The sequence below is a fragment of the Glycine soja genome, chromosome 4 (genome assembly GCF_004193775.1).
Source record: "Glycine soja cultivar W05 chromosome 4, ASM419377v2, whole genome shotgun sequence".
Classification (NCBI taxonomy): Eukaryota; Viridiplantae; Streptophyta; class Magnoliopsida; order Fabales; family Fabaceae; genus Glycine; species Glycine soja.
Genome location: NC_041005.1, coordinates 43,889,709 through 43,906,410, shown reverse-complemented (window position 1 = coordinate 43,906,410; position 16,702 = coordinate 43,889,709). Strand labels below are relative to the sequence as shown.

General features: G+C 31.1%; 2 protein-coding genes and 1 long non-coding RNA gene across 3 annotated transcripts; 1 reads left to right on the top strand and 2 right to left on the bottom strand.

Annotated features, from left to right (window-relative positions):
• The first annotated feature begins 3,429 nt into the window (after positions 1-3,429).
• LOC114409796 (uncharacterized protein At5g50100, chloroplastic-like) lies at positions 3,430-7,587 on the top strand. Its single transcript, XM_028373388.1, has 7 exons — positions 3,430-3,775; positions 3,880-3,987; positions 4,918-4,974; positions 5,500-5,565; positions 5,718-5,778; positions 6,397-6,440; positions 7,158-7,587. The coding sequence occupies exons 1-7, from the start codon at positions 3,491-3,493 to the stop codon at positions 7,194-7,196; spliced, it is 660 nt and encodes a 219-aa protein (XP_028229189.1). The 5' UTR covers positions 3,430-3,490; the 3' UTR covers positions 7,197-7,587.
• Positions 7,311-9,270, bottom strand: LOC114409799. Its single transcript, XR_003666209.1, has 2 exons — positions 8,838-9,270; positions 7,311-8,755 (listed from the first exon to the last, which is right to left on the bottom strand). It is a non-coding gene; the product is annotated as an uncharacterized LOC114409799 (long non-coding RNA).
• A 1,503-nt stretch (positions 9,271-10,773) lies between these two features.
• Positions 10,774-12,135, bottom strand: LOC114409798 (snakin-2-like). The gene is made up of 4 exons (XM_028373391.1): positions 11,968-12,135; positions 11,719-11,787; positions 11,404-11,446; positions 10,774-11,219 (listed from the first exon to the last, which is right to left on the bottom strand). Exons 1-4 carry the CDS (start codon positions 12,022-12,024, stop codon positions 11,035-11,037), a joined length of 354 nt encoding a protein of 117 aa, XP_028229192.1. The 5' UTR covers positions 12,025-12,135; the 3' UTR covers positions 10,774-11,034.
• Positions 12,136-16,702: the final 4,567 nt, after the last annotated feature.

The window sequence follows — 16,702 nt, the reverse complement described above, 5'->3', positions numbered from 1 at the left end:
TGATGGATAAATAGTGTAAGGATCCGATGATGCTGCAAAATAAAGATGAATCACAACTAGGTGTATCATCGTGTGAGCTAAGCGAGCAGGTAGTAGACATCGGAGTTCCAACTAGCTTTGCATCAATCATGTTACCTTTTTCAAGATATCCCGAATGTAGTGTTGTTGAGATAAGAACATGCCATTAGCGGTAGGAAGAAGTTCTACACCAAGGAAGTGGCTCGGCGTCCCAAGATCTTTGAGAGAAAATTTTGTAGCAAGAGCTGCTTTGAATTTAGCCAGGAAAGTGACATCATTTCTCATAAGAAGAAGATCGTCAACATAGACTAAAAAATAGGCAATAACATGATCTTGTTTATAAATAAAGAATGAAGAATCAGATTTAGCATTGAAAAATCCAGAGGCAACAACAAAGGACTTTAATTCCTAGTACCATGCCCGAGGTGCCTGCTTCAAACCATATAATGCTTTATGGAGCTTGCATATATGATTTGGAAAATATGGATGAATAAAGCCAGAAGGTTGAGACATGTAAACATCCTCAAATATAGCTCCATGTAAAAAGGCATTATTGACATCCATTTGTGTTAAGTTCCAACCCTTAGAAAGCGCAATGCACTGTGAATCAAGCAGGTTTCAGGTTTTGATGATGCCGAAAAAAGAATTTGTTTGATAATTATTGTCATCATCAAAAGGGGGGAGAATGTGAATATATGAATACATGATTTTGATGATGCCAAAGAATAATCAAACAAGGTTGCTTTCAAGATTACTTCAACAAATATTCAAAGGTTAAGCATTGCTTCAAGATTAATACAAGATTGCTTCAACAAACAAGCATTGCTTCAAGAATAATTCAAGATCAAGCTTTTGCCTCAAAACAAGTGTTTCCAAGAGATCAAGGCCCTGGTAATCGATTACCGGGCAGTGTAATCGATTACCAGAAGACAATTTTGACAAACAACTTTTAAAAAGGGTTTTGAATTTGAATTTTGAATCATGTAATCGATTACCAGATGTTTGTAATCGATTACCAGCATCAACACTTCAGAAAACACTTTGAAAATATGTGTCTCTTCAAAATATAACTGTGTAATCGATTACCAGAAACCTGTAATCAATTACTAGTGAAGAATTTCAAAAAAAGCTTTTTGAAAAGACACATCTTTTTAAACCATTTTGAAAAGGCATGAAGAGCCTATATATATGTGTGTCTGACTTCAAAATGTTCTCTCAACAACTCTTGGGCAAACACTTGCAAATCTATTGAGAGTTCATCTAGGAACTTCAATTTGTATTATCGTCTCTAAAAGAGAAAAATTCCTCTAGGATCTTCAATTTGTATCATCCACTCTAAATGAGAGAAATATTTTTGTTTATCTCAGAAAGTCAATTGTAATCAAGATACGGGTTGTCTCTTGGAGAATCTTTGAACACAAGGTTAAGGGATCCCAAGGTGTGTTCAAAGTCTGTAAAGGATTTACAGAGATAGTGGAAAATCTCAAGTGGGTTGCTTGAGGACTGGACGTAGGCACGGGAAGTGGCCGAACCACTATAAATCGAGTTTGCATTTCTCTCTTCCATTATCTCATTTATGTTATTGCAATCAATTTTGTCTTGTATGTTTAAAAAAACATTATTAAATTGATTGTTGCTTCTTCTGCATTCTGAGCATATCATTTAGAAGGGGGTTAAAAGTTTGTTAGTGGGAAATTTTGAAACTTAATTCACCCCCTCTTAAGTTATTGATGCCACTTGTCCAACATGCACAAACTATTTTGATTGTTTGAGGTTTGATAACTGGACTGAAGGTGTCTTTATAATCAATGCCTAGTCGTTGATGAAACCCTTTAGCTACAAGCCGGGCTTTGTAACGAGCAATCGATCCATCTGGATTTCTTTTCAAATGAAACACCCATTTGTTTCCAATGACATTAAAATGAGGTTGACTGAGGACTAGAGACCATGTACCATTGTTCATGAGAGCGGTAAATTCTTCCGACATGGCTTGCTTCCATTGATGATATTGTAGTGCTTTGGATACACTAGTCGGTTCTTCAACTGGCAGAATTGGATGCTCTTGTAAATATGTTGGAATATAATTAAAGACATGGGAGCTAGCATAAAATTTTAATGCTCTTGCAAGGTTATGAGCAACAAAATTGGCTTGTACTTATGTCATTTCATACCTTCCTTGACTATTACCTATGAAGTATGGATACTATGACAAACATATCTTGGATTGTGGCCTAAATTAGCCTCCAAAAAATTTTCATATTGAAAAATATTTAGCTTTGAGCACTTTTGAAACCACAGTATCTTGATTGGTCACTAATCTTCAACCTTTCTTCCCTAGCATAGAAAGATTAAAAGCATGAAGGTGTTTAAAGCCCATACCTCCAAATTCTTTTTTCATAGTGAATTTGTCCTAATGAAGCCAGTTGATATGTTTCCTAGGTTGTGCATTCAATCCCCACCAAAAGGAATTCATCTTCTTTTGCAACTCATCTTTTAAACAAATGGGAGCAAAAAAATACTCATACAATAAGAGGGAATATAATGAGCAACAAATTTAATCAAGACCTATTTACCAACTTTTGACATGTTCTTGGATGTCCAATGATTGATTCGACTCCAAAGTCTTTCTTTAATAAATCTGAAAACTTGTTTTCTCCTCCTGCACATGATTAAAGGAAGACTAAGATATTTGTCAATGCCAATGGTTTTAGTGACTCCCAAGATAGAAGAAATGGATTGTTTAAGCTTTGGTGAGTGTTTAAGCTAAAAGATTTTAGATTTCTAAAAATTTATTAGTTGACCAAAAGTCGTGTAATATGAATTAATAATATCTTTAAACCTACAAAAAAAACAGTCATCAACAAATAAAAGATATGTAAGGATAAAAAATCTTCTACACACTTTCATATTATGAAAGATCCTTTACACGACTTTCTTAATTATCTTCTTATTGACTAAATTTGACTAATCTAATTCTTTAGTCCTTAGTTACATTATTGACTAAATTTGACTAATCTAATTCTTTACTCCCTAGTTACATTATTCTAATTTGACATTTCCGAAGTTCAAAATATGTAAATCCCCATGCAAATGATGTAACTCTTTCATTCGTAAAAAGTTCCAGTTTTCTCTTGTGATAAAAGAGTTCCAAATAATTTGTTGAGGCAAAATCTAAACCTAAAAAACGAGTAATAATACATAAATTACTTCTTATTTTAAACATTTCGTCAATATCTCTCGATTATAATATACATATATTTTTTTATTCTCTCTTGAGGTTGAGGTTGGATAGCACTAGAGTGTTTATCAAACACGTTTCCTCAAAAACCAGTGTACGTCATTAACATGGGTGACCCCGAAGTTGCCACGTACTCCAAGCGTTTGCGGTTATTAACGTACGAGAGTACCTCTGCTTTTTTTCAACAGAACCCAACACACACACACGACACCATCAACCCAAAACAAAGAAACGATGGCTCTGAGATTCGCAGCAGCTGCTTCTGCTTCTGTCTCACGAATATCAAGGCCACAAAACCCACCATTCTTTTCACTTCAACACCGCAACAACGGTACTCTCAAATTCCATAGCCCACCTTTTCATCATCCACTTCCCACACCCTCAAAACGCTGCAACGTTCGAGCCATAAGCGAGGTAGCTGTGGAACCTGAAATTTCAAAGAAAGAACAAAATGAGTCACCTAAAGATTGGAAGATTAAAATGCTCTATGACGGAGATTGCCCCCTCTGCATGCGCGAGGTTTTCCTTTATTTAATTATTCAAATAATAATGACGACACCTGTTGTTTGTTGCTCTGAATTCTTGAGTTTTGATAAGAGTGTTATGCATGTTGTTGTGATCAGGTGAATATGCTAAGAGAGAGGAATAAGAGTTACGGCACAATCAAGTTTGTTGATATAGGTTCTGATGAATACTCTCCCGAGGAGAATCAAGGCCTTGATTATGAAACTGTTAGTCTTAGCTCTAGCCTCTATGGTCTATGCCAATTATCACTTCTCATGTTTAATAGGCACGAGCCTTAAAATTTTTGCACGTTGATCCTTATGAAAATGAACAAACTCACTACTATATATATAGTATGACCTTTGTGATTGAATTCAGTGTAAACCTTATTCTTAACTTTACTTCGAAATTAATTAGTGCGTGCTTAAAATTACTTGATTTAATTTGGGATGAAACAAGTTCGGTTTTTGGCAGCTTTTTGATAGAGCTTGAAGGAAAAAATAAATGGTTACTTCGCAAATTTAAAGTGAAGCAAACATTGTGTTACGTACACCAATAGCTCCTTTGTTAATTAATTTAATGAGACGATTTTCTTTATTGTTTATTTTGAGCGATGTCAAGCCTTGCTGAACTGGATATTTTTATTTATTTATTTTTGGCTTTTGCTCTTCAACTACTAGACCTTTGTTTCATTGTTAAATTTTTAACCACTTGTTGTATGAAGACGTGTATTTTGACAAGTAATGTACTAATTGATACTCCTTCCTGTTCTTATTATAAGATTCATTCTTATTCTAAGATTGAAATTAAAAGTATAATTTAATCCTTTTTATAATAAGATTCAATTTACAATTTCTTATATATTAATTATTTTTTCACAAAAATACCTTTAATTAACATGAGTTCTTAGTAGAGAAACATTTTTCGTTAATGTTTGTTATTTTTGTTTACAAGAGAGTTTTGAAAAAATATACTTATTTAAGACAAATTTAATACTTTTAATTAAATTAACTAAATTTCTTAATACGTGTGAATTAGTTATTTAGACCTTTTTATAAGGATGGGGAGGGTCGATGTTATATGGATACGTGAGGTTTCAAGCATCTCTTGCAGGTTAATAGAGATGCAAGACAATGACTGTTTGTTTCTGCTTTTAGGTTATGGGAAGAATTCATGCTATTCTCTCAGATGGAACTGTGGCTACAGATGTTGAAGTATGGCATCTTTCCTGATCTTCATTTCTAACCTAGGAGAACTCTTGCCACTTCTCTGCATCCTGCTTTAATAATAATATCATGATCTAGATGCATATGCTTTTGGATATTCAAATGAGTTCCAAGTTCAGAAATTTTTATGTATTTACAGAGAATTCAAAAATTAGAACATTACTTACAGTTATACAACTCTCACAGTTCATTCTCTATATGCATTATAGTGTAGTCCAAGTAAGACTTAAATATCAATATCCAGTTTCAACATAAATAATATCCTGCTGCTGAATTATGAAATTTTTGTACCACCAATGATTGGTTACCTTCATTCAATAAGAAAAAGACCGTCCCAAAATGCAGAGGACTATTAGGGGATATATCTTAGTGAAATATATATCTGTTTTTGTTGAGTGAAATTTGTTGCTTGTTCCACATTCCATTATGAAAATCTATTTTTTAATTTTCCTTGCAATAAAGTTTTATATATTTATATATGCATGTGCATAATGGTGGTGGTGCATTCTGCAGGCATTTAGGAGATTATATGAACATGTTGGTCTTGGTTGGGTTTATGCCATTACAAAATATGAACCAGTAAGTCTTCGTATCATACTTTTGAAGGACTTGTTATGTTGTTGTTCATCCAACATGGAGAAGTCCTTTCTCTATTTGCTTACTGAAGAGAAAGATTACTTATCTCTTTATATATTATGTTAATAATGGAGAGAAAAAAACAACATTTGCAGATTGCAAAAATTGCTGATTCCTTATATGGTGTTTGGGCTAAATATCGTCTTCAAATTACAGGTAAAAGCAATGTACATTAAAAAAGTTGCACCAAAAATTTCCTTGTAGCTATATAGTCATTGTGATAGACTGAAGAATCAGACTCACAAATGAAAGGAAAAACTATTGTGTTAGTCACAATTCAACCACACCTAAAACAGAATTATACTCAGAAGGGAAAAGTGCAACCAGAGGTCCAGAACCACAACAGAAACACGCAGGACCCCAATCCCTAACACAAAGAGCTACACCTCTCAGTTACAATAGTCCATGTTACATTTATAACTGTCCCTCCTCCATCCTATGTAGCATACTAGAAACCACCTCCTAATTAGCGTATATCAGGGTTGGCCCGATGCACTTCTGCAATCTTTATTTAGTTGGAACAATTTAGTCACGTTATAGAAGCTTAGAACTATTGTGATAGAATATCCTCTAATCACACTTGATGACAAAATCAATCCATCAATGAGTAAGAAAAACTATCACTTATAGTTGCATTTTATATTTCTAATTATTTATGTGGCCATAATTTCCTCTGCCTAAGAGCAAGACATGCCTCTACTGTTATGCTAACCAGTATGATTATGCTAAGATTCTGTCAACTTATATGTTAATTGTCCATTTTTTGGTTTCCAGGACGACCTCCTATAGAAGAAATATTAGAAGCACGAAAGAATAAGGTAGACATACTCAACTGCATAAAGTATCATGTTAAATTCAGTATAGAATGTGTCTGTGGAATAAAACATGAAGAAAGAAGATGGCAAGAAAATATGAACAGGAAAGAAATTTCAAAGTTGGATACTTGTCTGAATTTTTAAAGAATGGAATTCTTTGACAGCACATATATTAGAACAATTCAGATTGAAATTTGATCTATGATCCATTGCCTTGATTAGTAGTTTGTATTCCATTTGTTTTTAAGTATTCCTGAACTTATGTTGCAAAATTGAAGACTCGTTATATTGCCTTTGCCCATTATAATGAACAAAGTTGCACTTAATGTATAATTTAGTTGAGAAGAAATATATATGATGGTAATCTAATGCTTCATACAACATAATTGCTAAAATATGGTATTCATTGACGAGAATGTTAAAGAATTCTTGAATAATTTGACTTTAAGTATTTGTTCTGGACCCATAGTTTTTGTCCTATAGTATAACTTTTAAGGAAAATGCTACCTGCATTGGTTAAGGAACTTAAAGTAAAAATTGCACTGTCCATGATCTTTTTTACGCTTTCTTATGATTTATACAATAAATATTTTTCTCTTTTAGTTCCTTAACCAATACCCTAAGGCACTAGTTAGCAAGACCCTAACTTTAATATGCTTAATAAATATTAAGTTTGTAATGCCTGATGCTTATCTGTTGTCTCGTTTTCTGTCCATGCAGGGTGAAGTATGCAAAGACAGCGATGCTTGCAAGATGTAAATTTCCTTAATATCTGACTCCAAAAGGCTCATTATGTGATTTCCTCTTCCTCCGAAGCAGGTCTTTTTATATATGATCTCATTTACAAAAAGAAGCCAACATAGTTTAGTGTCACAACATTTTACGTCTTCTTCATCAGCATATGCATTTGTTTACCGTTTTCAAAAGTTTTGCTGCAGTGCATCTGGCATAAAAATGGGAGTGTAAATAAAATATTTTTGTATTCAAGTTATTTCATATTATTTCACCCTGTAGTCTCCATTAGTCCATTAAGTCTTAGCAGACTCTTCAAGATTGTACGAGTTACATGACACCAGCATCTATGCTTTGGTACTTATTTTGCAAATACATATATATAAACATACAAATCCATATTGTGTGCATTCATTTACCTAATGAGGGTGGCAGATAGTGTTGTACTGTTGGAAATTCCATTACCTCAGCTGGTAGAATCAATTATATTTACCTATACCTGTCATCAAAATCTTTATAAACTCAGCTGATATTTTTCTCTGAACTTTCCACATAGACTAGCTGCTATTGCAGTACTTTCACTCCACTTAGAGGCATTCCTCTTGATATCTTCATTTTTTTCCTCCATCCATAATCTCTTATACACTCCAGTTCTTTGCCTGTTATCACCTGGTTCACTTTGTAACCCTTCTAGAATCCTTCACAACCCCTCCCCTTCCCCCTCAATTTCTCTGGTTTGTTTAACTATGCTAGTTCCCATGCCTCCAAATGATGCATATATGAAGGACCTTGGTGAAGTCTGCAGCGATCTGAAGTAGTTTTTGCTTGCCTTTTTCCAGAAGTTGGCTCCATGAGATGTGTCACCTGAGGTTGGTTGGCACAGGAAAGCAGATGAAAATATGAAAATGAAACCATTGGCCTGACTGGTATGAGTGGCCATAGACTTTCCAAGGCCTTCAATAGCTACCAACTAAAGGTGTTCATTGGATTGGATTGACCTGATAATCCGGACAATCCAAATCAAACTAAAACAATTAAAATTGATTCAGATTGGCTCGGTTAATTGAACCAAACTATTTTACAATCTTGACTTGCTGTGGGAAAAAGAAAAAAATTTGCAAGCTCACTAATTCATTCATCTTTTTTCACGGAAAACTGCACTATTCACCAAGGATTTGGCTCCTCTACAGTGAGGTGCTCTTTAGAAAATAAAGTGCAATAATAACCGTTAATTAAAAAAATCAACTGTTATTTTTGTACTTTATCCTCTAAGTGCACTCTTCTCACTTTAGAGGAGTCAAATCCATTCAGCAAATTTAACTCTTTGAACTTGTCATATTCTATCTGAATCAACAGAGATACAACTCTTTGGACTATTGAATTGCTTAACTGCAAAATCAGACAGAAATATAACACTCGGATAAGGCTGCAACTGTACGAGACAGGAAATAAGGTGTACTAGTGATCGTTATCGAATTTAAAAGCAACAAACTAAAGTGGCTTTGAAGAACAAACAATTCGGATCAATATTGCTCATACTGCATTGGAAGATCAAGCATTCATGGTCCCCTCGCTGCTGACATTTCCTATACGAAAAGATTATTATAAAAAACATGAAGATTAGAACACACCACACAACAAAGAAGAAAACTTGACATATAAGCAAACCTTGTCAGCAATGGCACAAGTTCCTCTGCCTCTGTTTGGAACCATCCATAATCCATTTGCACAGGTACTCTACAGTAATGAAAAGTGTCGTTAATTTATGAATTCAAAACTTTATAAATGCAATGGTGCGTAAATTTCGGATGTTTTTAGAGAAACACATTATAGATAAGCACCGGAAAAGTAGTAGTGTATGCAAATCCAATGTCTCTATTTGATGATAGGAAAAAATGAACTTATCTTGATAGATATCATCAAAGCCCTTGTTACAGCCTTTTCATCATTATTTTGTTCACAAATCTGCACGGAAAGAGAAAAAAGTAATGGCCTCTAAATCCCAGCACAGCACCTAAAAAATTGTGATCAAGATTCTTGTAAAACCCCATCCCTTCTCCACTATAAAAATAAAAGTGAAAAAGTGAAAAAGAGACACCTACACAATGCAACTGTACCTTTTTATCCAATAGAGGCAGGTAATTTGCAAGTGCAAATTCAAATATTCAATGCCTAATGTGATATATCAAATCAATTCATTTTTTATCCTTAGTAATCAATCTCAAGTCGACTAATGTTGAGGTTAAAATAATTTATATAAGTGAAAAATAATTTTTATCTTATAAGTTAATTTTGTAATATTGAATTAAATTTATAATTCATATTTTAAGATTGTATTAGAAATTATCTTCCCAATTATGGTTACACCTATGAGATCAATTGTTAGGGAATAATGATTCTTGAAATTACTATTGGGTCTATTATTGTGTCACTGTTATTGGACCACCTTTTATGTCTAGTCATTCAAAGTTTATGGAATACACTTTAGAAGATAAAGTGTAATAATAACTATCAATTAAAAATCAACAATTGAGATTATGATTAATATTAGATTTTGTTAAATATGTGCTTGATTTTATCTTAACTTTGGATACAAATCCTAAATTAAGTGTGTCTAATGCTCATTTATTGGAATTTATGTTGATGGTGTTGGGCTTGGCTCGTGGACTTTGCCCTGATTGGTCTATTTCTAAAATCCATCCTGTTCATGTAAAAAAAGAAAATAGAGAAATTAATTAGAGAGTAGCATCGTAAACATTTAAAGTTTTCTTCGTTGCCTCTTCCACTACTCGAATGTATGTGTGTGCATATTTATATGTGTCCCATTAAGTTAGTATTTTTTATCTTTAGTCAGTATATTTTTTAAGTTTATTTCTTATAAGTTGAAGTTTTTTTTAATTTTAGTTTCTTTAAAATATTTTGTTCAATTTTAATTTCTATTTTTTCAATTTTATTTCTTATAAGATTCTAATTTTTTCATTTATAATCTCTATAAATATAAATTTATATTTGTAAAAATCAAAATTAAAAAGACGCAAAAAGATCAAAATTAAAAAAATAAACTTGCATAAATTAAAAATAAAAAAAAAATATAATTTACGTATAACCAAAAATATATTTAATCATTTACATGTTGCTGATAAAGTGATCAAGCATAATAAATTATCAATTAAAACAAATGACCATCTGTTTCCCCATCAGAGAACAGCAACAGTACAAAAATAAACGTCACAATCGGTGTTGGGCTGGTGCCAATGAGTCAAGAACCACAAAACAAATTACTGAAATTAGACTTTCGAAAATAAACAAAATAGGAATCTATGGTCATCGTTAAGTTTAGACCATCACCGCCAAAAGGGTGGTCCATGTTATGTAGCACTCTTTGGTCCCAATTCTATTATCTCCCGAAGCAGATTTCAGAAAAGCATTATAAAGGTTAAACTATTTATTTGGCTCTTTACAGTTAGTTGTCTTTGTTTTGAATTTAAGTCTTCATAAGCTTATCAAAATTGACTTCAAACATAGTGGAATAAACGTTGAATTAGTGAAATTACTGGGACAGAACAAGTCATTTAACAGATTCTGAAGAATTAGGAACCAGAAGTGGAAAATAAAAAGGTAATGTACTACTATCTTTATGTTCAGGCAAACAAAGGCACAAAAGTTTACATGACCCATCACCGAAAATAATACAGACACAAACTAGAACTTACACATTTTAAATAAACATACTATTAGTCTAATAATATAGCCAAAGTAGTGCACACACATCGCTATAGTAAACAGAATTGAACCACCACATACTAGTACACTTGAACTTCGGTGCATAATCAATGAAGCACAAATTTCCCAATGGGTTTTTTCTCTAAGGGCACTTGGTCTTGTTGCCATGGGTAGTCATATCAGTGTAGCAAGTTCCACATAGTTCCCTATTTCCAGATGTGCCAGGTGGGACACACTTACACCTCACACAGCACGTGCCACACGCCCTAGTGCACAAGTTGGGTCTCGAATGTGCACTGCACCTCGTCTTGCACAACCCACCACAATCTGAAAAAGTCATCATGAAATCAAACTTCATTTCATTTCATTATTGCAATGTGACCAATAATAATGAGTGAAAAACTAAAAATACTAGTAGCAGTGTAAATGTCCCAAGTCTCTTGGGTTGAATATTTAAAGCATATCGAGAGAACCCAACAACCAATATATTTGTTAATTCACAAATTATTACCTATGTCTTGCATTAGCCTTATGTTCCCGTCTCTCACAATAAGCTGGAGAAAATTCAATCGAGTTACAATTTATAGTCACTTGGAGTAGTGTTAAACACATTTTTATTCCTTAAAGTTTTAACATTTAAAATTACGAAAATGATATGTTTTTAACCCTTGAAAGTGGACTAAAATATAAAGATTAAAAATAAATATTTTTAATAAAGATTAAAATATAAAACAAAAAAGAACCATATTTTAAGGGGGAAAAACATGTTGAAGAGTACAAAACATAAAATAGACTAGGATGCTATAATTTATTTTTAAAAACATACTGGCTCGTTATCGGGAAAATGTAGTTCTTCTTCCAGTATTTCTTCTTCTCTCTTTGGATCAGACGAAACCTGCATCATGAGAAACCACCAAAAGATGAAAACTTAATTAGAATAAAAATAGATGTAAATAAAGTCACTCTCAGCTTCAAGTGACTGAAGCTGCTAAATGCATAACAAAATTCCATGAAGTATTTTATTAATTAATTAGTACTATCTGTACGTAAGATGACACTGGTATTGTTAGTGTACCTTAACAAGGCACAGCATCAGCAACATCCCCAACACAAGAAATACGCGTGGCGCCATATATAGCAGCAGAGACTCAGACTCAGAATCTAAAGGCAAAAGGGTTTGAAGGTTTAAACTTCAAAACTCTTCCAAGATAGGTCAGTGACCAATACACTTCACAGTTCACACATTACTGGCATAGCAGCATTATATAGACGAAAGAAAATGCAGCACTGGGATATTTTCAGTGAAATTACCAAATGACCAAAATAACTACTATTAATACTTAATGAGCAAATTACACGTTTTTTTTTTTTTTTACTTTAAGGAAACTACACACATTTTATTTGTGTTTTTAAAACGTAAACAAATCCTCAAAAAGTCATTTAAACATTAATAAGACATGTACATTAACAATTTTAATTAAAAAATATTAAATATATTTTTTCTCATAAATATAAAAAATGTTCAAAATCCATTATTACAAATTGTTTTAGACTATTTTTGGTCTTGGCAAAATTTAAAAATATTACTTTTTGACTTAGAGATAGGTTTATGTATATCTATACAGCTACATGTATGTTGTAAAAGGTGTCTAAGTTTTTTAATTTTTCTATATTAAAAAGTTAAAAAATCTCACATTTTTTATAATAACCTATAAGTAAATTCCAATATAGTTTAAATAACTCAAATCTAATTTTAGGCTAAAAAATAATAAATTTAAATTTTACAATGATAAAAAATAACAAAATTTTAGAGTGACAAATTTTAAACTTTTATATTTATGAGAAAGAAAAATATATTTTGGTATTTCTTAATTAAAATTATTAATACACATGATTTATTACGGTGAAATGTTTAAATAACATTAAAGGAATTTATATAGGTTTTAAAAAAATGTGTAATTTTTTTAAATATAAGAAAAAACATGTATAAGTTTTAAAAAAATGTGTAATTTTCTTAACAATAAGAAGAAGTATTTATTCTTTACTCATGCTTGATAGCTGGCAGTTTTTTTTTTTTTTTTTTTTTTGATAAATTATATGACAGGAATATAAGATTTGCAATATGGGGTATCATTTTGGAAGCATGGCGACAACGAAAAATTATAAGGAAAATTTATTATAGTAAAATAATAAATACTAGTACTAACTATAAAATTTTAGTTGTTAACTCCCAAATTTTTTAAAATGATCTCATATAATCTTCTAATGTAAATATAATCTTGAAATTTTAAAATGTGATTCTTTCTTTTTATTTTACGAAATTGCATAGACATCCGAGTTAGGTGCTCATAGAGTCATAGTGGGAGTAGGTCGCGTACCTGGATGGGGTAACCTTGTTTGAATTAAAAAAAATTATATTAAATTGTAAGTTTGATTTTCTTATAATTCTTAATTCATAATTATAATTTTGGTTCCTTTATAGGTTTTGATCAGTAAAAAAATTAGATTAGAAATTATAAATAAAAACTAAGATAAAAAATAATATTTTCATATAAAATATTTTTCAAGTAACATTTTAAGTTTAAACTTGTTGAAAAAAGCTACTACAAATTAGTGCTTCAAAATTTTCTCATGGGAGATACCATCTTACCTTTAAGGTTTGATGGTGAAGAAATAGATGAAAAAAAAAGAATATTTTAAAAAAAAATTGTGAATTTCATATTTTTATCACATTATTTTAATCTAAATATTTTTTCTTAATTTTTTCATTTCATTCTCTCTTACTCTATCAAACCAATCCTCTTTTTTTTGTGGGCGAACCAATCCTAAATGAAACAATGGTGAAAGAAAATTAATCAACTGTAAAATAAAAATCACACACAGCTGTATGATTATATATATCTATATATATATATATATATAAAATATGAAATACTACAAATTATTTTTCACCATTATTAGAATTTTTTTCATTCAATACTACAAATTATTTTAAAAGTATTATATAAAATTATTTTAAAAGTATTATATATATATATATATATATATATATATATATATAATACTTTTAAAATAATTTTATATAATACTTTTAAAATAATTTGTAGTATTGAATGAAAAAAAATGGAAAGAATGCTAAGATGTTGACGTTGATATTAACTGGATGGCATTGGTTACAGACAGCTGGAAAAAGGCTGGAGGAGTACTATTCACTCAACCCTAATCCATGATATCGCAATACACAGAAGAAGAAAAAAAAGAAAGACCAGACCCATTCTGACTCACACCAAGCATCACTATTCAAATGAAGAAACCCAAATACTAGTAGTAAATTAGATTAGAGTAGAGTAGGATGACGCTCTTCTCACTTGTAAGGTCACCTTTTTTTAAGTATTCTCGTGTAAATTTTTATAATTATGATGATATAGAAAAATAATTAAAATAAAATCTACCATTATTTATTTTATTTTTATTAAATAATTTGGGTTTTACATTACTTTATAATATGATATTCCATGCTACATATCAACAAGGAGATATATATTGTGGACATTGGTGTGAGTGAGTAACAATGAAAGGAGGTGAGTTGTGAATCATAATGATTTCATAGGGCATGTACCTTTCCGTACTCGGTAGCGTAATAAAACGACAAATTCATTACTGCTCGTAATTCCTAAAGCGTGTTACTATTATTATTCTATGTTATGGTGGGTTCCACTTTCTACCAAAAAGGTTCTTAGCCTAGTTGGCGTTCTGAAGTTTTCAAGGAACCAGCCTTCCAGCTGCCACTTACATCACCTCTGCCCGTTTGTTTTTTTAACTCACTAGATCTCTCAGACTAATTTTTTAAAACGTTAACTAGTATTTTAGAGGAATTTTATAAGATGCAGTATTTTTATTTTTAGGGTTAAATAACCTAGTGGTTCATATAAAATAAAGATTTTTTTATTTTAGTCCAACAAATATTTTTTATTTATTTTAGTTTTTGTTGTCAATTAAAACTATGAAATGATGATACATTCAAAGAGTTGATACATTCAAACTACTTAATAAAAAAGTTAAAAAATATATATAATTTACCAAAAAATAATTATTTTCTATAAATTTGAATTTTTATAAAAAAAAATGCACGTTTCTTTTGATTTTGATATTTAACTTCTCAAGTAAAAAAATTATTTGATTTTAAAATTGATGCTAAATTCAAAAGAAAAAAAAATTAAATGATTGAATATAAGTGGTTAAAGTTAATGTTGAATGGTTGAGTATGATCTTTGACGAAAATAATTATTGGTTTGACTCTAATTATTTTCTGATCAAATTTCAAATTAGTTGGGATTTATTTTCCCTAATAAAATGAAAGGTTAAGAAAAAAAAATAATGATCTTTAAATGTAGATTAAATTACATTAATATTCCCTAAAATTTTATGAAATTACATAAATATCCCTCGATCTTATCTATCCTTAGACTAACTCTCCTTGTTATTTAAATATATACACTCACATTTCCTTGATTATTTGAAAACATTACATCAAATCTCCCTAAAAAGAGGTTAGAGTAAATGTTAAAAAAGTGAGGTTAGAGTAAATGTTAAAAAATTTCAGGAGAGTTTGATGTAATTTTACAAAATCTCATGAGAGATTTGTGTAATATAGTCTTAAATATAATTGGTAAAATAAAATATTTTTTTGTTCCATGTACAATCATGTTAGACTTATTCAAAGAGTTTCTTTTATTAAAAAAAAATGCTATTTTCCCAATTTATTGAAAATTTTATTTTTATTCTCTATACAAAAATTTTAATGTTTTTTATTAATACTTTTAATTTTTACTGTCAAGTATCAACATTAAATGATAACGTGACATATTGATAATCATATGACTTAATACATTATTAACTAATCTAACATGACAATCACATATGACTTTTTTGATACATTATATTTTTAATCATTCATCAATTAGTTTGACATCATCAACTAATTAAAAAAAATATATGAAAGACATATCAAAGTGAAGAAAACATAGAGAAGTGTTTTTTATTTGGTATGCTTCATACGAGACAAAATTTAAATCAATAACATCTCTTCAAGCCATGTATCATCAATCACAGTCTACAAAACTTAAAATATGGATTAGCTAGAAGCTACTGGTCCTCTAATATTTTAACGGCATTTTGACCTAATGGGGTTAGTTTTACAAACTAATTTCCAGAATAAGTCTGTTCCAAAACTATTTCCAAGTTGGGTATGTTTTCTACGTAGCCCCAGTCATGCATGCAAGTGTATCGCCAGCATGCATGGCGAGATACACAAGCCCTTGACACGTGGCTGTCCCGCCACTGCCACTGGCGAAACAGCCAGTGGATACCGCCAATGGAGCTGGCGAGTTTGGTGTTTTAACTTCTCGTCACTTTGATTGGCGATTTGGGTTCACCAGCGTGTAGGGACAGGGCAGACAGACTATGCTTGCAGGGAGTAGCAGGCTATGGTCTCGCAAGCAGTGTTGGCGAGACAAGGAGCATATATCGCCAACACCATTGACGATATAGGTGTGCATATATAGCTTTGGCGTTCATGGTTTGACTTTAAAAATTTCTGAGAACACTTTGGCCTTAAAAATTTCCGAGTGTTGAGTGTTTAAGTATTTTTAAAGTTTCTCTTTGAATCAGTAATATTTTTCTTCTCTGTTATTGTTTTTATTTATTTAAAGTAATTATTTTGAGTTTCAACTGACATTAATTTTATTTAATAATTTCTCTGACAGTTTTATTTATTTATTTTAAGTCTGAAATAAAATTTGAGTTTTGAT

What these genes read in the sequence shown, in the direction of transcription:
- LOC114409798 (XM_028373391.1), bottom strand. Translation starts at nt 12,024, where the DNA reads ATGGCGCCACGCGTATTTCTTGTGTTGGGGATGTTGCTGATGCTGTGC. An exon ending in ATTTTCCCGATAACGAGCCA is followed by an intron (nt 11,447 to 11,718) that starts GTATGTTTTTAA and finishes AATTTTCTCCAG; the next exon opens with CTTATTGTGAGAGACGGGAA. An exon ending in AAGGCTAATGCAAGACATAG is followed by an intron (nt 11,220 to 11,403) that starts GTAATAATTTGT and finishes TGACTTTTTCAG; the next exon opens with ATTGTGGTGGGTTGTGCAAG.
- LOC114409796 (XM_028373388.1), top strand. Translation starts at nt 3,491, where the DNA reads ATGGCTCTGAGATTCGCAGCAGCTGCTTCTGCTTCTGTCTCACGAATA. An exon ending in AAGGCCTTGATTATGAAACT is followed by an intron (nt 3,988 to 4,917) that starts GTTAGTCTTAGC and finishes TTCTGCTTTTAG; the next exon opens with GTTATGGGAAGAATTCATGC. An exon ending in ATATCGTCTTCAAATTACAG is followed by an intron (nt 5,779 to 6,396) that starts GTAAAAGCAATG and finishes TTTGGTTTCCAG; the next exon opens with GACGACCTCCTATAGAAGAA.